Source organism: Bufo bufo, chromosome 5, assembly GCF_905171765.1.
Source record: "Bufo bufo chromosome 5, aBufBuf1.1, whole genome shotgun sequence".
Lineage (NCBI taxonomy): Eukaryota > Metazoa > Chordata > Amphibia > Anura > Bufonidae > Bufo > Bufo bufo.
The window spans coordinates 166235251-166261464 of NC_053393.1; the positions used below are offsets into that span (position 1 = coordinate 166235251).

General features: G+C 43.7%; 1 protein-coding gene across 2 annotated transcripts in view; it reads right to left on the reverse strand.

The window, feature by feature from the left end:
• The window catches only part of LPIN2 (lipin 2), a 105061-nt gene that overhangs the window by 30932 nt on the left and 47915 nt on the right, over positions 1–26214 (reverse strand). For both annotated transcript variants that reach the window (XM_040434302.1, XM_040434301.1), the window contains exons 2-8: positions 23242–23442; positions 23051–23146; positions 12868–13148; positions 11997–12104; positions 10825–10948; positions 3737–4058; positions 601–700 (exon numbers count right to left, since the gene is read on the reverse strand). In XM_040434302.1, the coding sequence (XP_040290236.1) occupies positions 601–700; positions 3737–4058; positions 10825–10948; positions 11997–12104; positions 12868–13148; positions 23051–23146; positions 23242–23433 (1223 nt within the window). In that variant the 5' untranslated portion in view covers positions 23434–23442. The remainder of the gene's footprint in view (positions 1–600; positions 701–3736; positions 4059–10824; positions 10949–11996; positions 12105–12867; positions 13149–23050; positions 23147–23241; positions 23443–26214) is intronic.

A 26214-nucleotide genomic window follows, 5' to 3' on the forward strand; every position in this document is an offset into this window, starting at 1 on the left:
CAGCAAGCAGCCATCGCCAATGGCAGGCGGGGACGTGTTTTTATGTAAATAAAAACACGTCATGATGATTTTCGGCCAGATCATGGCCGGTATATTTGTCCTTTAAGGGGTTGTCTCACCTGAGAAATTGGTGGTATATCGCTAGGATATGCCATCAAAGTCAAATATGTGGGTGCAAGTCTAGCCCCAGAGACCCACACCTCTCTAAAACGGGTCCCTGAAAGTGAATGACAGTGCACCACGCATGCGGTGAGTGCTCGAAATTCATTTTGTATGGGAGTTCCGAAAAAAGCCAAGCCAGTGCGCTAGTCTATTTTCTTAAGTCCCATAGAACCGAATGAAGAGCATGTGGTATAAGTGAGGCCACTGCTCCATTCACTTCTATGGGACTGCCAATAATAGCCAAGCCAGCACTATATATATCTCAAAGGCACTCCACACATGCATGGTGCGCTCCCTTTCACTTTCGGGGGCCTGTTTTACAGATAGATTAGAGTCTCAGAGGTGGGACCTATTTGTCTTTGATTGCTTATCCTAGTGATGTGCCATCAAAGTCCCAGATGAAACAATCCCTTTAACTAAATGTTGGTGGACACATACCTTTTGGGGAAATAAAGTGCAGCCACTTGAGGTTCTAAAACATTTAAATCATCCAGATAAATATCACCCGGTCCTTGATGCTGGCTTCTCTTCCGTACACCTGTGCGGATTGAACAGAACTAATCAGAACCATGTTTCCCCACTCTCCAAACTCTGACCTTTTTTCCATGAGTGAATAAACACGGAAAATGGTGGTTAATGGACATTTCTTCTCTGGAAAGTACTTTTTTTTATAGGAATGCATTTAGTTAATCTTGTCATTCCCCCCTATATGGAGTTGATATAGAGGATGGAGAGGATCCTGTTTGTATGCCTCAGTGACTGATTTATTCTTCTTGGGACGTTTTGGCTGCTTTGAAATGTCAGCATAGGGGCTGCAGACACAAAATAGGATATTTTTCATGATTATATTCAGCGCCGTTTCATTTTGTATTTTAAATGCTTTGAAGAATTAGGCGGACATACCCTTTGAAATCTCCCTGGAATCTCACTGTAACTCATACAATTTTAGCATTACCACAACCTATTCGTTCATGAAGCAACATCATACGGATGCCCTCAGGACAAGCAGAACTTACAAGTCAGTATAATGTATCAAAAGCTCGTCATTCAGCAGTATAAGACATTATGAAATGGAAAAAAGTCCCAATCACTGGCAATCTACCAAGAACAAGTCATCCCCATAAATATAGCGCACATGCTGGCTGAAAGATGCTCAAAGTATTACCCAATATCACAAGGTTAATATCAAACAGACCTAGAGGAACCTCTTGAATAAATTACGGTAATGCTAACGTGCTCGATTCACCAGAACATTTGCTTAGAAGGAATCTTACTTAATGGACGACTTAAAATGTATTGAAGATGTTAAGAGTAGGTTCACAGGCGGCAAACTTGTTGCATATTTTTCCGCAGCAGAAAATCCATTCATCTGAATGAGGTTATTTCCCCAATATGTGCATGGATTTCTACAAACCCCATTCAGATGAATGGGACAGAAGCAGACATTTCTGCATCACATCTGTTGCATGTGAACTGACCCTTAGGATTCAGGCCGGCTGCTTTAAAGAGGCTCTGTCACCATAAGATGCAGAGCAATCCACACGCAGCATGGTATAGAGCAGGAGGAGCCGAGCAGATTGTTATATAGTTTTTTTTGGGAAAAGATTCAGTAAAGCTTTATACATTTAAATCTCTGCTTTTTCTGACTTCAGTTGTACACAGGGTAGGTGTTATCAATGATTGATAGCATTCTCTGTGCCAGTATGTATACCTATATAGCTGTCAGTCACTAATAGCTGTACACAGGGGAGGTGTTATCAGTGATTACTAGTGTTCTCTGTGTAAGTGTGTATACAGAGATGGGTGCCAGGCACTGATAACTCCTCCCCCGTGAACAATGAAATCAGAAGGTGCAGAGATATAAATGTACACATTTCACTGAAGTGTCACTGAATCTTTCCCCACAAACCTACAGATCAGCTCCTCCTGCTCTAACTTGCTGCCTGGAGACTGCATTGCATTTCGTGGTGACAGGTCCTCTTTGAAGCATCATAAATGCCACATCTACATCCAGTTTAGAACTTATATTTTAGCGTTAGCACCAATCAATGCCCTAATGTGTTTTTAGCCATTTAAACAAGCTCTAAGGAACAGTTCAGAATCTTAAATTCATTATTTGAGCACTAAAATAAATTGCCATTTGTTGGATAAACTGATTATGTCCCTTCTCCCATACTGAACAGACATGCATGTTTGGCCAAGACAAGCATACATGTTTATGGGGACGTAGGGAGACCTATTCGGCAGCTCAAATGTTTGCCGGCCAACGACTAAGGCTACTTTCACACTAGCGTTTTGGGCGGATTTTTGCCTATGGTACTGATTTAATAAATCCGCAGCATGTCAATTCATTTTATTTTTCCTGACCGGATTCTCTCCATTCACTTCTATGAGGAGAGGAAAATCTGCATGCGGAAAATACGCAACAAATCTGCATGTAAATCCACAGCAATGGCTACAGATAGACCACACAGATTTCCCTGCGAACAGCTGCTGATTTCAGTGCGGATTGTCCGCACGTAAATCCTGAAGGTGTGCATTTACCCTAACAGTCATAGTGCTGTACACACTTTGTAGTGCTTGTGGCTGTTATTGCAACTCAGTGCCTTTTATTTGAATGGGATTTAGCAGTAGTACCAGTCACAGCCACTACAAAATGTGTAGGGCTGTGCCTAGCAAAGTGGTGGGGGGAGTCTGGAGCTAAACCCCCACCAATCTGACATTGATGGCTTTCATAAGAACAGGCCATCAGTGTCAGTCTCAGAAAACCCTTTAAAAGAGAATCTGTCATCAGAAAATTACCTATTGTTTAAATCACTTTTTATGTTTTATATTTTTTTAAATGTATATAACCCCGCAATTTTCGCATTGGCCACTAAGTCTAACGTAATGATTTCCTGTACTGTACAGGTAGGTTTTCAGTGGCTATTATCACTATTACCACAAGCAGAATTACAATGACAAGTAACACCTCTATATAGACAGCACAGGATCCACTATTCACAATAGGAGATATCATAGCTTATCTACTCCCTTGGCACAAGTCACAAAGCATGCCTAGAAAGCTTCCCAATATAAGTAGGGGACTTATTGTGTCTATGGCTCACGTAGCTGCTCTCAAAAGACAGGAAGTCTAAACTTATTTAAGCTTAGTGGCCACTGTGAAAACTGCATGATTATACACAATTTTATTTTATTTTTTTAATACAGATCATGACAGACAAATTAAAAAACGAACTCACCAAAAAGTCTTAAGTGTTTAACATAAAATGTAATTTAAATAATTGGTCAATTACTGATGACACATTCCCTTTAAGAGACCATGCCTTTTTTTACCAAACATTCCTGAAAATCAGATGTTACTGATGGGTCCACTCATCGAGAGCTCAATTTTCTGAAGTTCTGAAGAATTATACAGTGCTCAATGAACTTGATGAATAGATGAGGGACTCTTTACTGGTATATGAAATATTTGGAATGGGGACCACCAATGTAAATTCTAGTCACATGTTGAAAAACTTTAGCAGTAATATGGAAGGATCCTGCGACTCTCGGGCATTTGAGGCACACGTACCTTTCTTCTTGCTTGGAGAGTCTGTTTTTAGCGAAGGTTTCACATCAGAAACGGTATCAGCAGCCTCCAAGGAAAGAGTCTCCTCCCCATTTGGGGAGCTTGGAGGGGTTTCAGATGATGGCGGCTCGTTGGGTTCAACCTGAACACTGATGGAATGAGGTCGTGGTTCTGGTCTGAGCACAGTGCAAATAGAGTCCTCTATAAATGCTTCTCCCACGGTTTCCCCAGACAGCGCCTCAGAACTAATCACCCTAAAGTGCGTGTTTTCAGATGGTGTAATTGTGGCCGTCCGTGGGTGGTCTGTCCTTTCCTTTTTGCTGACCTAGAAAGATAACCAGTTTGCCATTAATTCTTTAAGCCTATATTTACGTTTGTGTAACTCTAGCCAAGCTATAATGTGGAAACTAACCAAAGAATTATGGCCAAACATTCTCTAGTGGAAAGTAGCAAGATACTGTCTTTTAACCCTTTTACTTCTCCATGTGCCCAAAGTGCTGGTGAAGATAAGGGCTCATTTAGACGACCGTAAGTTTGTGTCCGCATCCATTCCTTGGCCCCACAAAAAAAGATAGTACATATCCTATTCTTGTCCGCAATTGCACACAAGAATAGGCATTTTCCAAACACCTCCACAGTGGCACAGATTCATAGGGGGATACCCCACCTTCCCAAGGGACAGGAAACAATGTGGAGCTCTTTAAATAGCCCCCTCCCCTTACCTGCTCCAGTTGTTTCCTGTCCCTCTGGGATGGGTGGATATCCTCCTGTAAAGGGCACACACCAGCAGGAGTTTTCTTGGACGCCCAGCTGAAGTTTCCAAGGAGCACTTCTTAGTGTGCTGGGCGGAGAACAGGGCCTCGGGGCTAGCGGTGCGGCCTTTCTGGCATAAGTCCTCCGGTGGTGGCAGCCCCGGGCAGCGTCCGTGCATGTCATCGCGATAGGGCGGTCAGATTATGTGATCGCAGAAGAGATCTCGGTGGGCTCGAGGTCTCAGGAGCCGCTGTAGCTGGCATACTTCCCTTAGGCAAAGGGCGCTTAAAAAAAAAAAAAGAGAAAGAGAAAGAAGCACTTGGAAGAGGTCTACTCCAGGTGACTCAGACAGCGTCCGGAGGTCTGCAGACCCGACCAAAGCCCTCAGCCCGGTAAGCTCTTCTCCCCTGGGGGGGGGTAAATATGAATTTTTCAGCTTGTGTTTCACTTGGAGATGGCTGGGAAATTTCTGTTTTACAAGTCGGGTGAGGGAATATACGTATTCCTTCTGCTTCCTTCTGAAAATTTTTTTATTTTTTTTTTATTTATATTCCCCCGGTTGAGGGATGCACAAAAATCAGCTGAAACTTCTCAGCTTACCAAAAAAAGTTCAATTGTGCAAAAAGGGACCGCCTTCCAGTCATAAACCCCTCTGTGTGAAATGTTTGGAAAAAAATTGTATCAAAAGAATCTCCATCCCTTCTGGATAATATCAAAAACATTATCAAAGAGGAAGTGAGCAGCACTGTGGACTGTAAATTGGCATCCACATCTCAAAATCCTTCCACCTCCCATGTCAGCAATGTCTGCCCCTTCTGAAATAGATCTTCAGGAGGAAGATTTTGATGAAGGGGAGTTACTTTCCGGATGTGACTCTGATTTCTCTGAAGACGAGTCCGGTCGTCCCCTTTGCTCCATTGAAGAGACAGATTCTCTTTTGAAAATCATAAGGGCGACCTTAAATCTGGAAGACTCTAAACAACCAAAATCCGTACAGGACCTTTTGTTTAGAGGCTTGGGGGAAATAAGGAAAAGGGTTTTTCCCCTGCATTCTAATATTATCAGACTTATTAATAAAGAATGGACCGACCCAGAGAAAAAGCCTGGGGTCTCCAAGATTTTTAAAAGTTAGTATCCGTTTTCCGAAGAGGATACTACCCTTTGGGATAAAAGTCCTAAAGTTGATGCTCCGGTAGCAAAAAAACAAAAAAAAAAATCTGCTCTCCTTTTTGAGGATGTAGGTCTTCTAAAAGACCCCATGGACAAAAAAAGTGAAGCTCTTTTAAAAAGATCTTGGGAAGCTTCTATGGCCATTTTAAGACCAAGTGTAGTGGCCACTTATACTGCCAGGTCTATGGCCATTTGGATTAACCAGATGGAGGAGCATTTAGTGGCAGGAACCTCAAGAGAAGATATTATTGCTTCCTTACCCATGTTTAAAATTTTCTGGCAGATGCCTCTGTAGATACTGTAAAATTGGTGGCCAGATCTGCAGCCCTCTCTAATGCCATTAGAAGAACGGTGTGGCTGAGGTCATGGTCAGGGAATTCAGCCTCTAAAAATAAAATGTGCAGTATCCCCTGTGAGGGAGACAGAGTATTCGGGTCCGTACTCGATGATATCCTTGAAAAAGCCACAAATAGGAAAAAAAGGTTTTCCGTCAGAACCCAAAAATATTCAAAGACAAAATTTCAGCTCTTCCACAAGGGGCAGGCAGGACCATAAAAAAAATTTTTTTTTTTTTTTTTTAAGGAAGATGGCAGACAGGTAGAGGTAGGGGGTAGAGGTTCTGTCTTTAACCCAGCAATTTCCTCTCAAAAACCTAGCAATCAATGACGCCAGAAGTGCTGTAGGTGGAAGGCAAAAAAATATATATTTTTCATCCTGGGAAAAAATCTCCAGATCCCCCTGGGGATCAGATGTAATATCGTCAGGTCTAAAAATAGAATTTTCCTCCCCTCCTCAAGATGTTTTTTGCATTACCAAGGAGCTAAAAAAAAGATCAGTCAGTACTCATAAATCTACAGATTATTCTGGTTCAGAAAAATAGCCATTGTTCCTGTTCCACCTGGAGAACAAGAGACAGGCTTTTATTCCCCAATTTTCCTAGTAAGGGCTCTTTCACACTTGCGTTGTCCGGATCCGGCATGTACTCCACTTGCCGGAATTACACTCCGGATCCGGAAAAACGCAAGTGTACTGAAAGCATTTGAAGACGGAACCGTCTTCCAAATGCTTTCAGTGTTACTATGGCACCCAGGACGCTATTAAAGTCCTGGTTGCCATAGTAGGAGCGGGGAGCGGGGGAGCAGTATACTTACAGTCCGTGCGGCTCCCGGGGCGCTCCAGAATGACGTCAGAGCGCCCCATGTGCATGGATGACGTGATCCATGCGATCACGTGATCCATGCGCTTGGGGCGCCCTGACGTCACTCTGGAGCGCTCGGGGAGCCGCACGGACGGTAAGTACACTGCTCCCCCGCTCCCCGCTACACTTACCATGGCTGTCAGGACTTTAGCGTCCCGGCAGCCATGGTAACCACTCTGAAAAAGCTAAATGTCGGCTCCGGCAATGCGCCGAAACGACGTTTAGCTTAAGGCCGGATCCGGATCAATGCCTTCCAATGGGCATTAATTCCGGATCCGGCCTTGCGGCAAGTGTTCCGGATTTTTGGCCGGAGCAAAAAGCGCAGCATGCTGCGGTATTTTCTCCGGCCAACAAACGTTCCGTACCGGAACTGAAGACATCCTGATGCATCCTGAACGGATTTCTCTCCATTCAGAATGCATTAGGATAATCCTGATCAGGATTCTTCCGGCATAGAGCCCCGACGACGGAACTCTATGCCGGAAGACAATAACGCAGGTGTGAAAGAGCCCTAAGAAAACCAAATGGCTCTCACAGAGCAATTATAAATTTAAAAGGTCTAAATCGTCCGTTCCAGTACAAGAGTTTCAAAATGGTAACGATAAAATCTACAATAAATCTTCTCGGGAAAGACGTTTATATGGCAACCTTGGATCTGACCGATGCCTATTATCATATCCCTATATGCAGCGGTCGTCACAAATATCTAAGTTTTGCGGTTCAGTTGGGGAAAAAGGTGTTCCATTTTCAATTCCTGGTCCTTCCCCTTGGCCTAACGTCAGGCCCTAGAGTCTTCTCAAAGATAATGTCAGAGGTAGTAGCAAGTCTACATCAGAAAGGGATACTTGTTATCCCTTATCTGGATGATTTTTTCCTCATTGCCGTAGAATCAAAAGAAAAATTGGAGAATGACTTGAACAGGATCTGAAAGACCTAGGCTGGATTGTAAATATAGAAAAATCCCGAAAAGAGGAAGGTTTTTCTTGGCATGTTGTTGGACTCACATCTTATAAAGACTTTCCTACCAGTAGAAAAGCGATAAAAAAATAAAAATAAAAATCAACCAGGAATTTTTGGAGCAGGAGAAGAGTGGCTATTCGGGTAGTAATGAAGGTGCTGGGCCTTAAGTCATCTTCAATCCCTGCAGTAAGATGGGCACAAGCACACTCTCGGGTCAAAAGCAAATTCTTGTTAAAAAAGAAAGTGAGTCAATCAGCAGGTAAAAGACTGCTTAAGATGGTGGCTAGACAAAAGAAACCCATGCGATGGAGTATCATGGCGACAAATAGACCCTATAACAATAACAGATGCCAGCAGATTCGGTTACGGGGCTCATTCAGACCAGTCTGTAGTACAGGGGACGTGGTGTCAACATCTAAGCCTATCCTCCTCAAATCTAAGGGAGTTATCAGCAGTGTGGGAAGCCCTCAAAGCTCTTCATTTGGAAGTAAAAGGAAGAGATACAAATCCTATCAGACAACATTACTACAGTCACCTAGCTGAACAAACAAGGAGGTACAAAAAGTGCATCCTTAGCAAAGGTATCAAGAAAAATCTTTCAATGGGCAGGAAGGAAAATACAGTCTATTACGGAAGTCCATATAAAGGGAAAAGACAACAGGATCGCAGATTTTCTAAGCAGAGATACCTTGAAAGAAGGAGAATGGAGTTTAAATCGACAGGTTTTTCTTCAGATAACAAAGAAGTGGTCAATACCACATCTAGACCTGTTTGCGACACGGCAGAACAAACGGATACATTTTGTTCCCTATCCTACAAAGATTGCCCTTTATTTGTGGATGCACTCTCCCATTAATGGCCGAACGAGATCCTGTACGCATTTCCCCCGTTTGCCCTAATACCCAAAATTCTGCCAAAAGTGTTACAAGAAAAGTCCAAACTAATCCTAGTCGCTCCATATTGGCCAAGAAGATCTTTTTTTGATTATTGGATCCTGTCGCCTCTTCCAGACCTTCTTCATCAGGGTCCAGTCTTACACCCGAGGTCGGCACAACTACGTCTGGCAGCTTGGAACCTAAGCCGGAATTTTTAAGGAAAAAAGGTATTTTGGAGGTGGCGATTCTCCAGCAGGTTGTCCGGAAGACAGGCGTTTTCATAATCTGGACGATCGCAGATGTGTGTTATCTTACCTTAAGGCAACAGAAACTTTCAGGAAGACAGAGACTCTTCATTCATTTTGCTGGGCCAAATAAAGGACAAGCGGCAAGCAAGACTGATTGATCAGAAATCCTTTTTTGCTACAACTTCAGAAATGTCATTCCTCCAAAGGGACTAAAACCTCATTCAACTCGATCAGTCGCAGCTTCCTGGGCAGGGTCAGCGGACGTCTCTCTGGAACAAATATGCCAGGCAGCCACTTGGTCTTCGCCTTTTACTTTTTTTTCGACATTATCAATTAGATGTGTTAAAAAATAGGAACTCTTGTTTTGTTATTTGAAAAATAGATAAATAACATTACGTTGCATCCATTTCAGAGTTTCTCGGTTATTTACTAGAGCAGGTAAGGGGATGGGGCTATTTAAAGATCTCCACGTTGTTTCCTGTCCCTAGGGGAGGTGGGTTATCCTCGTATGAATCCGTGCCGCTGTGGAGGCTAGAGGAAAAACCAATTACCGGTAAGCAATTGTAATCTTCTATCATAGGGCTGGTTGTTCCACAAAATGCACGCGGCTGGTATGCGTGTTTTGCAAATCCGCAATTTGCGGACCACAAAAACGAATATAGTCATCTGAATGAGACCTACGTCATTTGGCACCAATGGTCAGAAAGTGAAGGGGAATGAAATGGTCAAAGCATAAGCTACGTCCTGGAAATGCTATAACCAAACAATACTAGTGGGGCCAAGAAATGTTTCGGGGTATCCTTGAAGGGGTTTGTCCAGGTTTGTTATTATTTTATTTTTTATATCCCCCAACCAGTAGTACTTGTGAAGAAATCCATACTTACCTGCTCCCCTCCGATCAGTTCTGGCTCCATGCCTCCATGGACATCCAGTCCCTGTCTGACAACTTTCACATGGACATGTTCACATGCTCTGCTGCAGCCAATGACTGGCCTCAGTGGTGACATGTCCCCAAGGGGCATGTCACTGGTAGGTCACACACCACTTTGAGTATGTTCACATGTGAGTTGGGTTGGATGCTCAGTCACAGAAACAGTCAACAATATCGGAGAGAAAAATCCTGTATGCAGGATTTTTATATTTTTTTGTGGAGAAAAAAAACACAAATGCATTCTCCAGAATGGAAACTGAACAGACCTCATTATAGTTAATGGGATCTGCTAAGTTCCGTTTGTGTCAGTTGTGCTGAATCTGATACTTCCATTTATTCCAACCTATAACGGAGCAGAAGAACAGAAAGTAATAGCGCTGATGTGACCAAGCCCTTAGTTGACCACTTCTGAGGCCAGTCATTGGCTGCAGCAGCACATGTAACTCAGTCCATTTGGAAGTTGACAGATGGGGACTGGAAGACCAGTGAAAACAGCCCAAGAGCCATGCAGCCAGAATGGAGAGGTGGGGAAGAGGCAAGTATGGATTTCTTCACAGGTACCACTGGCTAGGGGAGAAATGTCAGAAACAAATCTGGGAAACCTGTATCCATGTCAACAGAATGAATAATCAGGAAGTTTAACAATTTACTATCTTATTACAACAGTGACTAAGAAAACCCTTCAGTGCATGTCCACACGGGAAGTAAAATGCAGCGGCAGAATCCCCATCAGTTACATGAGGATTAGCCTGTGACATGCCGCAGATTCCACCTTATAAGTCACAAAGGTGGAAAGCCTCAGCGTGTCAATCCCCCTGCAGATAGTGTGCAGCATGCTGATGAGGTTGTTTAAATATCATCCACTTTGCTGGTGCTGTAAATTGTGGCAGAATAACCACACAGTGTGGACATACCCTCAAAGAATGCAGCGAATGGATTAAGAAGAGACTACGCACCTTGGCCGACTCTGGGAACCCACCCCATGTCCACTCCATCTGGGGCTCCACTCTGAGCAGGGAGTCCGTAGGTTTGACTTCCAGCTCTGAATCGCTCTTTGGACCTGCAGACTGGCAATAGCCACTGAGCGGAAAGAGAATTATAGAAATCAAGAACCAATCCTCAACACCAATCCATGATCTATATGAGCTTTGTTACCAGCCTCTAAAATCTTAGATTCACTATTTTTCTAATTCAATTATACAAAGGACTCTTAAAGGGGTTGTGTCACTTCAGCAAATGGCATTTATCATGTAGGTAAAGTTAATACAAGGCACTTACTAATGTATTGTGATTGTCCATGTTGCTTCCTTTGCTGGCTGGATTCATTTTTCCATCACATTATACACTGCTCGTCTCCATGGTTATGACCACCCTGCAATCCATCAACGGTGGTCGTGCTTGTACGCTACAGGAAAAAGCACCAGTCTAGAGAGCCTCTACCAGAGAGGCCGGCACTTTTTCCTATAGTGTGCAAGCACGACCACTGCTGATGGACTGCAGGGTGGTCGTAACCATGGAAACAAGCAGTGTATAATGTAATGGAAAACTGAATCAAGCCAGTAAAGGAGGCAATATGGCCAATCATAACACATTAGTAAGTGGCTTGTATTAACTTTCTCTACATGATAAATGCCACTTGCTGAAGTGACACAACCCCTTTAAGGAGGACCTGTCATCGCTCCTGACATGTCTCTTATTAAACAATGTTTTCCCTATGCAATAACAATTCTGGAACTTATTTCATGCAAACTGTTATTCTATACCTCAATTATTCCTACAAGAAGTTTATTAATGAATTTCCAAATGGGTGTTAGCAATGATGGGGGTGTCCCTAAACACTGACAATCAGTGACGGCAGTTTGAGATTGTGCGGGGACACACCCTCAACTCTTAATAACCAGCTGCAAATGAATTAATAAGTGTCTAGAAGGAATAACTGAGGGACAGAAAAACTGTTCTATTAAAAGATGCTCCAGAACTGCTATTACATGGGGAATGCAAGTAGTTACCAAAACAGACATGTCAGGAGGGGAGACATATCCTCTTTTACTTCATTATTACATGTCTTGGTCATCAGAACCAAGTATTCAGCACTAGCAATCTCTGGTGATAAGTATTCGGTAGATACCTGTCCTGTGGAGACCAGTCTCCATCAGATAGTGCGTAATGATCTGAAGAACGGCAGATGAAAGACTCTCTGTACTCCTCCTCCTTTAATGCAGAGCTTGATGATGCCCTGCAAAAGACAGACAAGTGTTCCAGCATCAGCACAATGCACTGCAGCCAATTTTCACTAGAACCACGAATTGGTGGAAAAGGGATAAAACAACTGTAGGGACATCCACTAGGTCGGTGACTAAGTATCAAACTAGATGGACAGGTGATCATCAAGTGTATTAAACAAAGCTGCAGTACCAAGCACAGCCACTACTAGAAGTGTGGCACTGTGCAGCCGCTGGGAATGTGCTAAGGTAAAATAAAGAATAAAGTCAGAAATGGTAAATGAACGTAGACAAAGAATGGGATCAGATGCAAGTAGAAAGGAGATAGGCTGGAGTTGTCTTTATTGTGGAGAGAGTGCCCTCCTGTGGATAAACAGGTGAACTGCCAGACGTTACAGTGCTGAAATCAATTTAAATATTTGACCAAATTATTTCGAATTTACAGTAACAATTGAGAAAAAAGAAAAAGAAGACCCAAGTGAATCTATTTGTACGACTTGATTCGCTCATCAAATAAAGTTCTTCAGCTGCGAGAGGCTATGCTCGATGCTGAAGAAGCCCCATGGGTTAGAGGAGAACTAATTAGCAGGTTTCCAAGGAAGCCGTGCTTGTAAGGACCAGTTCACACAGTTTTTTGGTGCAGATATTGGTTCCTTAAAATCAGCTCCAAAAACACCTTAAAGCAGCCGCTCATTAAATTGATAAGGGGTTCTCAATATATACTACGTTTATCAAGGTCAATACATTACAGCGCTAATAACATCTCTGTAAAGTTACCTCTGAGCTGGACTTTCATCATCAGAGCTTATTTCAATCTCAAAGATTTCCTCAGCTCCTGAAGGAGCAGGAACATCTTCCTTTTTATCATGCTTTATTCGCCTTCTCTTCCTTTTTTTCTTCTTCACAGATCCAGTTGTAATGTTCTCAGCCTCAAACGCATGAGATGATGCGGAAGGCTTTAGTTCTTCTGCAGAGTTTGGCACGTGGATGTGGACATTCTTAAAAAAATGAGCCTCTGTGGGAATTGGTGAGGTAGCCAAGTATGCAGGGACTTCTTCCTAAGGACACAAAAAGACATGATACAATGAATGATAGATTAGGCCAGGTACACATTGTGGCTCAGTGCTGTCACGATCCATGACAGAGGTGAGAAGATCTGAGAGACTGGTGGCACGTGAGGGTATCTGACAGTCTCTGTTTTTTCCTTGCAGTGTTGTTGTTTGGTAATGACCACACCTCTTGTCAGGTGCAGCTTGTGGTCATTGCTGAGGCTCTATTTAGTTCTGACTCATACTGCTTACCATGCAGTTGATATTTCCTGCTGGAGTTGGTTGAGCTGGTGTGTTGTTCCTTTGGACCTCCGGCTCCTCCATTCTTCTTTAAAGGGAACCTGTCACCAGGATTTTGTGTATAGAGCTAAGGACATGGGTTGCTAGATGGCCGCCAGCACATCCGCAATACCCAGTTCCCATAGCTTCGTGTGCTTTTATTATGTAAAAAAAACGATTTGATACATATGCAAGATTACAGCGCTCTAGCTTTCTGACGTCGGGGAGCAAGGAGGAGATTCTGAGGATGCGGGACGGTGCTTGGCTCTTTCACGCTGGACTCATCTCAGGGACAGGACACATCAGGTTAATTTGCATATGTATCAAATTGTTTTTTTTACACACTAAAAGCACACAGAGCTATGGGGACTGGGTATTGCAGATGTGCTAGCGGCCATCTAGCAGCCCATGTCCTCAGCTCTATACCCCAAATCCAGGTGACAGGTTCCCTTTATTTGTTAGACCAATGAGATAGTTTAGTGCATGTCCCCTCCCCCTACGTGCTGGAATGTTCTCAAATATCCGCTTCACAATACTTACGCAACGGAGCTCTGTCCGAAATGAATATTGCGCATGCGCGAGATCTTAACTACAGGGGCATCTCTTAGGTGGAGCTGAGGTGCTTGACTCCGTGAAAATATGACTCTTCTCATGTCAAACAAGTACAATATGACTCTTTTATGTTAATTAGCATAAAAGGCAGGAAAGGTTTATCGGGCGATAAAATAGGACAGGTTAGTCCTGAGAAGATTATGGATCGATCGCTGGGAACTATCAGGGTAATAAAGCATTATGGTACATTCGGTTTTATGTCAGAACATGGTGACAGGTTCCTTATAATGAATCCGTCGCATCTTCCTCCTGCCATGTGATCCCATAGGAATACATTACATGCAATATTGAAGTGTGTTTCTCTAGGGATATTCACATGCAATTATAAAACCTCGAAATATTCAGGGTGGCTTGCTCTTTGTTCTTGAAAAGTGTGGCGTCATTATTTCAAGACACAAAGAGCTATGCGCACTTCAGAGAGAAGATTACAGACAGTGACGTACCATGGAAGCAGGCCTCACCGCAGCTCGGTGCCGAAATCCTGCTTCCCAACATCAATTCATGACATTTCCTTTCGGCCACCACTAGGGGGAGCTCAGTGCAAAGAGATTTTACAGCTTCTGTTGGGTTTAACAGTTGAAGTATACCTTCCTGCATTAGGCCACTTTCACATTAGGGTTTCTTTTTTCCGGTATTGAGATCCGCCATAGGATCTCAATAGCGGAGAAAAACCCTTCCGTTTTGTCCCTATTAATTGTCAATGGGGACAAAATGGAACTCAACAGAACGGAACGCTCCAAAATGTATTCCGTTCGGTTGTGTTCCCATACCGGAGATCAAAACCGAAGCAAGCTGCGCTATTCTTTCCGTCATGGGAAGCGGAGCAAAACGGTGCAAGTCAATGGGGACAGATCCGTTTTCACTGACACAATAGAAAACGGACACGTCCCCTATTGACTTTCAATGGAGTTCATGACTGATCCGTCCTTGCTAGGTCAAAGATAATACAACCATCTGAACGGATCCGGTTGTATTATCAGTAGCTGGAGCGTTCTTGCTGATCCATGCCGGATCCAGCAAAAACGCTAGTGTGAAAGTAGCCTAAGGGTACTTTCACACTAGCGTTTTTCTTTTCCGGCACTGTTCCGTCCTAGGGGCTCTATACCGGAAAAGAACTGATCAGTTTTATCCCCATGCATTCTGAATGGAGAGAAATCCGTTCAGGATGCATCAGGATGTCATCAGTTCAGTCTTTTTGACTAATCAGGATGGAGATAATACCGCAGCATGCTACGGTTTTATCTCCGGCCAAAGAAACTGAACACTTGCCTGAATGCTGGATCTGGGATTTTTTTCCATAGGAATGTATTAGTGCCAGATCCAGCATTCAAAATTGCCGCATTGACGGATCCGGCATTCCAGTCTGCGCATGCGCTTAAAAATGAGAAAAATAAATACAGGATCTGTTTTGCCTGATGGTATTTCAATGCATTTTTCTGACTGATCAGGATCCTGATCAGTCTGAAAAATGCCTGATCAGTCAGAAAAAAATGACATGCGTTTGCATACAGTTTGCCTAATCACGCAGGCAGTTCAGGCAACGGAACTGCCTGCCGGAATCAAACAACGCAAGCGTGAAAGTACCCTAAAACCAGGCTTTCACAGTGATCAAATGCCCGGGAACCACTTTGATTGGTCCCCGGGGTCTTCACTGTGACTGCAGCTGTAAGTTTACAGCAATCTGTAGCACCACGGAGAGCTAGCAAATCGTAAAGTAACCTAATGCTTTTATGCAGCAGGTTACATAATACCCTACTACCCAATGTATAAAAATCAGCGGAAGGCAAGTGGTTAAATTCACATACACAGCACCCTCTAGTGGCAGGCAGGTAGCTTTTATATAAAAAAAATGAGTGATACTGGCACATCTATTGCACTGTGCAATACTAAGGGCTGCATAAAGTAGCGGTAGCCACGCTGATTTCAGCAATCCGTCCGTCATGAGCTAATATTAAGTGGTTGCTGAGCACCAGCAGCATAATCTCTGCAGCCCAAGCCTGATGGAGTCGCAACTGCATGAGAGCTCCATCTCTCCCCCAACCAGCTGCTGATGAGTGAAAGTCCTCTCCTAGGGAGAAAGCGAATGTGAGAACTGCAGCAGCACGATGAAGCTTAATATGCTGCCGTATATATTCTGCTACTAGCCAAGAGGGCACAAAAAAAAGTGCCACTTGGCTACTAGGAGCACTGAAAATACAATGGCCATTATTGGAGAGTTTATCAATTCTTCTACGCCAGTTTTCTAGCACAGAAAAAAAAAGTCACATTTTTGCACAGGGCTACTTTTACCAAAAATTGGAGACTTTTTGCTCATTTACACCAAGCTTACTATTTTAAGTAAGCTTAGGAACGAGGAGGCAGGGCCTATACGGCCCGACACAATTATTATTATTGATGCCAAAAACCATGGCAGCTCTTAGATGCAGCAAAATAATTTAGAGGAGTGCGCCTCTTAGGCTAGGTCTACACGACGACATTTGTCGCGCGACATTTTGTTGCACCAATGTCGCGCGACAACATGCGACATGCTGCAACTGCGACGCGACAGTCGCAGAAAAATCCATCTTGAATAGATTTTTTGTGACTGTTGCATCGCAGTCGCAGCATGTCGCATGTTGCAGTGCGACACCTTAGACTACCATTACAAAAATTGTCGCGCGACATTGGTGCTACAAAGTAACATGCGTGTAGTAGATAGAATAACAATACCGGCACTCACCCAATGTTGCAAAAGCTTCTTTTATTCATTCACTTCAAGTAAAAGTAGTAAGCGGGCTGGGGCGGACCATAGCGTGCATCTGCTGAGTGATCAGCTGGCGACGGCCGCTTCGCGCACTTGCGCTTCCTCTGGCCTCTGTAGTCTCGCTGCCCATGCGCTCATTTTAAAGAGTCTCTGTTGCCTCGGCAACCGGCGACGCTGAAAGGCAATCTACCTCGCAATCAAAGCGCGAGGTAGATAATGGACTATAAGCATCCCTAACACTAAATGATCTATCTGCATGTGTACATACTCGCATATTCTGTTTGTTGTATATTATAAACATACGCTTAGGTCATTGCGATCATTTAGTCCCAATGGACCCATCGCTGAAGTGCGGATTATCCACTCCGCCTCCTTTTGCATAAGGAGGTGGTCTCTGTCTCCACCTAATACGGGGGCAGGGACGTGTTCCAAGGCTGCGAACTTTAAACATTTCGTATTATAATCATGCTTATTGCGAACATGTTCGATAAGCCTAGGGCGCCCCTTTTCCTGACCTGACAGAATTAACATGTTCCCTGAATCTCTCATACATGGGCGGATAGTCTTCCCTATGTAGAAAGATCCACAGGAAGATAATACCAAGTAGACTACATATTTAGTTTTACTTTATGTCTAATGCCTGCGAAAAAAAAGCTACTTGCCCTGTAAAGCGTGCTGACAGAAAGACCAATCCCCCCACTTAGAGCTCCCTAGTGGTATGCGTTCAGTGAGCCCAACCTACTCCTGACTAGTTTATCTTTAATAGTAGGACACTTTTGAACGTAATGAGAGGTTTGTTACATATTAAATCCTGGAGTCCCTCCTCATTCTTGAGGATGTCCCAGTTTTTAAATATAACCTGTTTGATCGTTTCTGCTAAAGGACTGTACTTGAAAGCGAAAGTCAACCAGTCTGTGGCGTTATTTCCCAAACTGCTTTTTTCTTCTTTTTAAGCAACTCACTTTGTGTGAATTGACCTGCTCTTTATTGCTGTATCTAGATCAGTTTCCGGATATCCCCTACGTAGGAGTCTTTCCTTTAATTCCTGGGCCTGCGACATATACCCTGCTTCTGTGCTATTTATGCATTTTAGATGTATAAATTGTTCATATTCATCTCATTCTGATTATTTAGAAACTGGACACATTCGTCACAACTGTTTCAAGCCTTGCCAGATCATAAAGATATCATCCACGTAGCGTAAAAACAGTATTATATGTTGCAGATATGGATTGGAGACGGAGCAAACATAACGCTCTTCAAACACTGCCAAATACAAATTGGCGAATGTACAAGACACCGGTGTGCCCATGGCCGTACCATAGATCTGCCTGTACCAGCACCCCCCAAACATGAATACATTGTTGCCGAGTACAAAATGAAGTACTTCCTGGACAAAGGAGCAGTAGACAGCGCTCTTGTCTGTTTTGCTCAGTACCTTGATGACAGCCTGCACACCCTCCCCATGAGGGATACGGGTGTACAGGCTTTCCACATCAAGGGACACCAAATTAAAATCCTCCTGCCACTGGAAATGCTTCAGTGCCTCCAGGAAGGAATTGGCGTCACGCAAATATGTAGGAGCATATGACAAGAGCGGTCTCCACAGCCAGTCCAGGTATTTAGATGGTGACTCAGTCACTGACCCTATTCCCGCCACGATAGGGCGGCCCGGGGAATGGGTCAGTGACTTGTGAATCTTGGGTACAAAGTATTTTTGGGGAATGGTGGTACAAGCCGATCCATGATACGGACCGTGAAGAAATCGATCTCAATATATCGCGTTAGCAACTCACAAAGCTGTATATGGATGGCCGGGGTAGGAGGACTGAGGTATCGCCCAACTGTCCATGTGCTTCCTGTAAGTAGTACTCTTTAGTGAGGAGTACTATATTGCCCCCCTTGTCTGCTGGTTTCACTACGACATAGTCTTTGTTTGCTAACCACTTAATTGCGGACCACTCTTCTTTGGTGATATTATTTTCCGCTTTTGGGTATATTAATGCTTTTACCTCTCTCAATACTTGTTTGTGGAAGATGTCGATGCTACTCCCAGCAGGCAAGGGGGGACAATATGTAGATTTTATACCCCCCTCAAAGCGACCTGCTTCTAGAGATGGGGCAGGAAGACCACATACTTCTGTATCAGCTAAAAATTCTAGGCAGGTAATTTCCATTTCATTGGAGGCCTCATCAATTTTAAAACCCAACAGGTTAGTGTGGGCCGGGATCTCACCCTCTCTCTTAGAGCCCGATATGGAAGGGGAGTTGCTATAGATTTTATGCAGTTGTAATTTTCGTATAGCTTTGAAAAGATCTATTTCGAATGTTACTGGATTAAAGCTTTCTACTAGGCTAAAGCAGAGTCCTTTGTTAAGGGCACTTATACAGGGGGATGGTAATTCAACTGCGGTCAGATTGATTACAAGATTGTCTTTTGACATAATGGTGGAAGGGGGTGTCATTGGCGCCACGACACCTGTTTTCTGTTGCGTGCTGATTTTCTTGCCGGTCTCCTTTCTCCTTTTCCTTCTTGTGCTGCGTCTAAAGGGGATATATATTATCTACTGTGCTTCTATTTGTATTAATGTCATCAGACATGCTGGAATCACTGTCCGTGGTCCAGTAATCACTTTTACTTTTCCTCTGTGGGCGTCTTCTTTGCCTTCTTTTATTCCAGTCGAATATTTTTCCACTGTCATAATCGCATTTGTCTCACAAAAATGTGTCCTTTTTTCTTTCTTTTATTTCAGACTGTGTGATGACTAATTTTTTATTTAATCTTTTTTCAAAGGTGGTCAACTGGTTCTCTGTCAATCTTTGTGCTAGTTCGCTCTTTGCATTTTTTCGATCTTCCCTGATTTTGTTATATTCTTGTTCTTCTCGTTTTAATACCAATGTTAGTACTTGGGAGGAAAAACTCATGTGTAGGTCTTTCCATTCTGCTGCAAATGCTTCATCTTCCTCGTATTGGAGGAGTTCTTTGTAAATTCTGAGTCCTCTAGGAACTCTGCCGCTCATATTATATGACTTCAATGAGTTTACCGTCCAGAATAGACGGACCTCTTTATCAGCGAGGTTAGTAACATGCATTTCCACAGCTTTTGTGCTCAAAGACTGTACTGAGACTCGGGAATTACACTCAGTAAAAAAACGCGTACGCCCCTTCTCTGCCCGTGTTCAGACTGAGTGGCTCTTCATCAGTTGCCATCATGTCTTGATTGACCAATACTGGCCGTGACCTGGCCTGCTCTGCCTCTTAGTAAAGAATAATCAATTGTGAAAACGGGGAGGGTGTGCAGGCTGTCATCAAGGTACTGAGCAAAACAGACCAGAGCGCCGTCTACTGCTCCTTTGTCCAGGAAGTACTTCATTTTGTACTCGGCAACAATGTATTCATGTTTGGGGGGTGCTGGTACAGGCAGATCTATGGTACGGCCATGGGCACACCGGTGTCTTGTACATTCGCCAATTTGTATTTGGCAGTGTTTGAAGAGCGTTATGTTTGCTCCGTCTCCAATCCATATCTGCAACATATAAAACTGTTTTTTACGCTACGTGGATGATATCTTTATGATCTGGCAAGGCTCGAAACAGGTGTGACGAATGTGTCCAGTTTCTAAATAATCAGAATGAGATGAATATGAAATTCACTGTAAATTTTGGAGGTAAAACATTAGAGTTCCTGGATGTACTGGTTACAATAGATGAAGACACTATAGTCACCACTGGGTTCCGAAATCAGTCAGCCACGAATTCATTGCTCCATTATGATAGCTATCATCCACGTAGCGTAAAACATGCAGTTCTGTATGGACAATTCATACGTCTAAAACGCATAAATGGCACAGAAGCAGGGTATATGTCGCAGGCCCAGGAATTAGAGGAAAGACTCCTACGTAGGGGATATCCGGAAACTGATCTAGATACAGCAATAAAGAGCAGGTCAATTCACACAAAGTGAGTTGCTTAAAAGGAAGAAAAAAAGCAGTTTGGGAAATGACGCCACAGACTGGTTGACTTTCGCTTTCAAGTACAGTCCTTTAGCAGACACGATCAAACAGGTTATATTTAAAAACTGGGACATCCTCAAGAATGAGGAGGGACTCCAGGATTTAATATGTAACAAACCTCTCATTACGGTCAAAAAGTGTCCTACTATTAAAGATAAACTAGTCAGGAGTAGGTTGGGCTCACTGAACGCATACCACTAGGGGGCTCTAAGTGGGGGGATTGGTCTTTCTGTCAGCACGCTTTACAGGGCAAGTAGCTTTTTTTCGCAGGCATTAGACATAAAGTAAAACAATTCACCACATGTAAGACAAAATATGTAGTCTACTTGGTATTATGTTCCTGTGGATCTTTCTACATAGGGAAGACTATCCGCCCCATGTATGAGAGATTCAGGGAACATGTTAATTCTGTCAGGTCAGGAAAAGGGTGCCCTAGGCTTATCGAACATGTTCGCAATAAAGCATGATTATAATACGAAATGTTTAAAGTTCGCAGCCTTGGAACACGTCCCTGCCCCCGTATTAGGTGGCGACAGAGACCACCTCCTTATGCAAAAGGAGGCGGAGTGGATAATCCGCACTTCAGCGATGGGTCCACTGGGACTAAATGAACGCAATGACCTAAGCGTATGTTTAGAATATACAACAAACAGAATATGCGAGTATGTACACATGCAGATAGATCATTTAGTGTAAGGCTGGGTTCACACCTGAGCGTATTCGATAAGCGCTTTTTACAGGCGCTTTTGAGGCGTATTTTGGGGCGTTTTTGTATTTTGGAAACGCGCGTTTGTGTGATTAACCACAGAGGCATCCAATAAAAAACTGCCACAATACGCGCGACAATACGCCCCAAAGAAGCTCCTGTACTTCTTGGGGCGTAGGGCGTTTTACAGCGCGTAAAACGCTCAGGTGAGAACCATGCCCATAGGGAAACATTGGTTTTTGCCTGTTGAGCGTTTTACAGCGCGTAGGAACGCGCTGTAAAACGCTCAGGTGTGAACCCAGCCTTAGGGATGTTTATAGTCCATTATCTACCTTGCGCTTTGATTGCGAGGTAGATTGCCTTTCAGCGTCACCGGTTGCCGAGGCAACAGAGACGCTTTAAAATGAGCGCATGGGCAGCACGACTACAGAGGCCAGAGGAAGCGCAAGTGCGCGAAACGGCCGTCGCCAGCTGATCACTCAGCAGATGCACGCTATGGTCCGCCCCAGCCCGCTTACTACTTTTACTTGAAGTGAATGAATAAAAGAAGCTTTTGCAACATCGGGTGAGTGCCGCTATTGTTATTCTATCTACTACACGCATGTTACATTGTGGACTTCTTTGATAGCAGAGCACCACTGAAAATTTGCAATTACCTGACTGAGTCGCATATTGTTACATCTGTGTAACGGACATTACTGGATTTACCAGCAGTGCCGCCTTGCATTTCTTCGTTTTCACAATTGGTGCTACAAAGGCTAGCCTTAAAGGGGTTATCCAGGTTCAGAGCTGAACCCGGACATATCCCCATTTTCACCCTGGCAGCCCATGTGATATGAACACCGGAGCTCTCCTTTGCACCTGCGCTGAATTGTGCAGGGAAAAGGCATTTTCAGGAGATTCGGTGACGTACCGGGCTCTCCATGGGGACTGCCAGGGGGAAACCTCCGCCCAGCAGTGAGCCCAATGACGTCACTGGCACTAATGGGTGGGCTTTAGTGCTGTCCTAGTCTGTAAAACAGCTAGGGCAGCACTAAAGCCAGCCCATCAGAGTCACTGAATACACTGCTGGGTGGAAGCCTGTACCTGGCAGTGTGCAGAGGAAAATAAGCCCTTGCCCTGCGCGATACAGCACAGGGCAAGGGAGAGCATCGGAGCATGAAATGCTCATATCTGGAGCTGCCAGGGTGAAAATGTCGGTGTGTCCGGGTTCAGCTCTGAATTTTGTGCATCTTATGTCAGCGTAGCATCGGATTAAGATTGGTGTACTATATACCAGTCTAGTCCAGAGAATCCATACGGACAGGACAGTGACCGATAGGCTGCTGTGTATACCCCTATGGACATCTCCCCATCAGAGAGAGGCAGGAGGTGCACGGTACAAGATTTTATTTTCTGCACTTTTGGTTTCTAGGGGAATGGACCTGAAGATGTAATATAACAGATCGGCTTTAAACATAGCAATAAAACATACTACGGCCTAAAACCAAACCAGTGAACGTCACATAGCCAGCTTCATCATGTGCTCAATCCGACACAGGCAACAAAAGCTACTTACGTTTTCTTCTTCAGTTTCTTGTACAAAAAATGCTTCTCCATTGTCACCAAGTTTCATGTGCAGGTCTACAGGTTCCCCATTGATTTCAATGTCAATCTATGGAGGAAAAGAAATGAACACTTTATAAACAGTTTGCTTTGTGAATAAACTGCTTGGTTTCTACAAACTGGGGTTTTCACTCCATAACGTACCACTTTCTCCTTGGACCGCAGGACTCCTAACTTCCCAAAGCGGACATGGAAAGGTGAGCACAAGAAGGTGCCATCTTGCTGACGGACGACGATCACATCAATGCACCCAGATAGTGTAGCCTGGTTAATACCCTTGTAGAGCTCCCTAACGGTCACCAGGACCTGCCCGGCAAGCTGTCCCACATAGTTCATAGTTTGATACTAGGAAGAAAAAAAATGAACAGATTATGATCACAATGATAATCTGCTTTACAAGGGTGAAGATGCACAACCCAGCAAAAGACCAGAGCCCTGCGATCTCAGGTGGTCGCCCACTTCTTCCCTCATCTGCTACAACTGGTATGTAGATAATAGGTGGCACTGGGCGGGAATCGTAGAGGGACTTCTGTAGAACCCTGAAAGGGGTTGTCACACAAAAAAAATATTCTACATTTTTCAAACAAGCACCTGGATGTGAATACTTTTGTAATTGCATGAAACTAAACATTTAACATAGCCACAAAGTTATTCAATAAAATGTATCTGTACAGCGCCACCTGCTGTTTATACTTTTCCTTATTTTTTTTGGCCATCTCACTGAGCTGGTTGAACATGCTCAGTTTAAATCTTCAACTGCCAGCAGCCATACATTCAGTTAGAAGCTCTGACAGTTACAAGCAGAGCGGACAATCGTAGCCCAAGCCCTTTACGGGTTATTCACATGTCTGTATTAATAATCGTCCATATGGTGGCTGCAACACATGGACATAAAAAAATTCATAAATAAGGAGTGATGTCTGTATGTTCATCATGTAGGACACTGATCTGGTGACCGCTGGAGAAAATTGTCCCCAAGTCTGTATTGTATGAGATATAGTCCAAAATAGGACCTTGTCTGACCTTCCCGGAGTAGTGTGAATAGCGGCTACTTCTACTATATGAAAATAAAGCGGGTGCACTGTACTGACGTCGTCATTTCAACCATACCTTTGATGGCTTTATCTGTACTTTCAAACTCTTTATTCAGTATGCAAATGAGAACCCAAGTGCCGAGGAAGGCGTCACAGATTGTTTCAAGAGATCAGGACCACCACCTCCAAGATCCCAAGCCCGCCTCTCACAAGAGACCAAGACCACCTTTTCATCTGTACTATTACCTCCCCTTGTGTTTTCCACTCTACCCCTCTTATTAGACCTCAGAGAAGCAGTGCATACGTTATACCTACAGCGAGTCAGAGGCCCACTGCAGGGAAGGCAGTGCGCAGGCAGATTCACGCTATACGCATGTGCAAGTTTTCAGTGAGACACAGGCGGACATTGTGGATGGAGTTGAAGGGAAATAGTGACATCTAAGAGGGGTGGAGTGGCGGTAATGCTAGAGATGGAGAGGTGGTCCTGGGCTCTTGAAACTGTTGGCGACGTCCTGCTGGGCATCTTGGACCTCATTTGCATACCGAATAAAGTGTATTTTCTGGAGTTTGAAAGTACAGCTAAAGCTAAGAAACGTCTAGTTGAAGTGATGTTAGACAGAGGTACATTGCTTACATGCAGTAGAAGTAGCTGACAGGTTCCCTTTAATTCTAAGAGGATACAGGCTGAAGGAGAATTGGACAATGTCCACCATTTCAAGGGGCAGATACTGTATTTTCTGCACTTCATAACCTTCAGATAAAAGTAGCTCAGGAGTAGCTTCTCCGGTCATCCATGAGACATTTCCTGCGTGCAGGCCCTACGAAGCCACAATTTTTTTTAGCTGCTTATCTTAAAGCTCCAGGTCCTGACCAAAACAAGAAGTGGAGAAATGTGCAACTCCATCAGCAGAATACTCAAAAGAAAACCAGGAGGCACAGATCTTAAACGGGTTGTATCACAGGAAAATGACATTTAAACGGGTTGTTTTTGTAATTGGTTTCATTTTTTTGTTATAAACCACATATATTTTGAACAATTCCAATGTTCACTAAATCATACACAACGGGAGGACACTCCATGTTCTCTGCATCTCATATGTCAGCTTTTCTGTGAAAGCTGGGGGAAAATGAGCAGAGTCACCTCATTTTCATAAAGCTGAGGGCAATGAGTAACATAGTTCATTCCCGATCATTGCCTGCTTGTTCAGCTGCATTCACATGCAGCAATCATCCCCTCAGTATAGAGATGAATGATCACTACTGTGATCATTCATCCCCATATAGATTCATTGTTTGTCGGCAGTGTATCCCTGCTCCTACAGAGCAACGTGCTGCCAATAAAAAATGATTTTCCACATGAGACATGCAAACCACCTAACAAACGTTTGCTTGTTGATTGGGTGATCAATTTACAAGAGGTCATTTTCGGGAACAAGCCTATGTACGAACGTTCATCCCTGATAACCGTCCCAACTCTCAGTCTGTGCCAAAGGGTCATAAGTGACAGTTCTATTGTGGGCTGGAGAACGAAATAAGATACTAAAATCCATAGATAAAGCCGTGTGAGCTGTCACCGTCATTCCCAGGTTTGCATGACATCACTCCCAGGAAACTAATAATTAACAAAGAAATGTCAGAGGTTGAGTCTTATAATTGCAGCTGCCATAAAGCACACACCCTGCTGCACCGTCTATACAGATAAGGCAACTTTCACATTCGTGTTTGGTGCGGATCCGTCATGGATCTGCACAGATGGATCCGTTCATATAATACAACCGTCTGCATCTGTTCAGAACGGATCCGTTAGTATTATCTTTAACATAGCCAAGACGGATCTGTCTTGAACACCATTGAAAGTCAGTGGAGGACAGATCCGTTTTCTATTGTGCCAGATTGTGTCATAGCAAATGGATCCATCCTCTTTGACTTACATTGTGTGTCAAGACGGATCCGTTAGTATTATCTTTAACATAGCCAAGACGGATCTGTCTTGAACACCATTGAAAGTCAGTGGAGGACAGATCCGTTTTCTATTGTGCCAGATTGTGTCATAGCAAATGGATCCATCCTCTTTGACTTACAT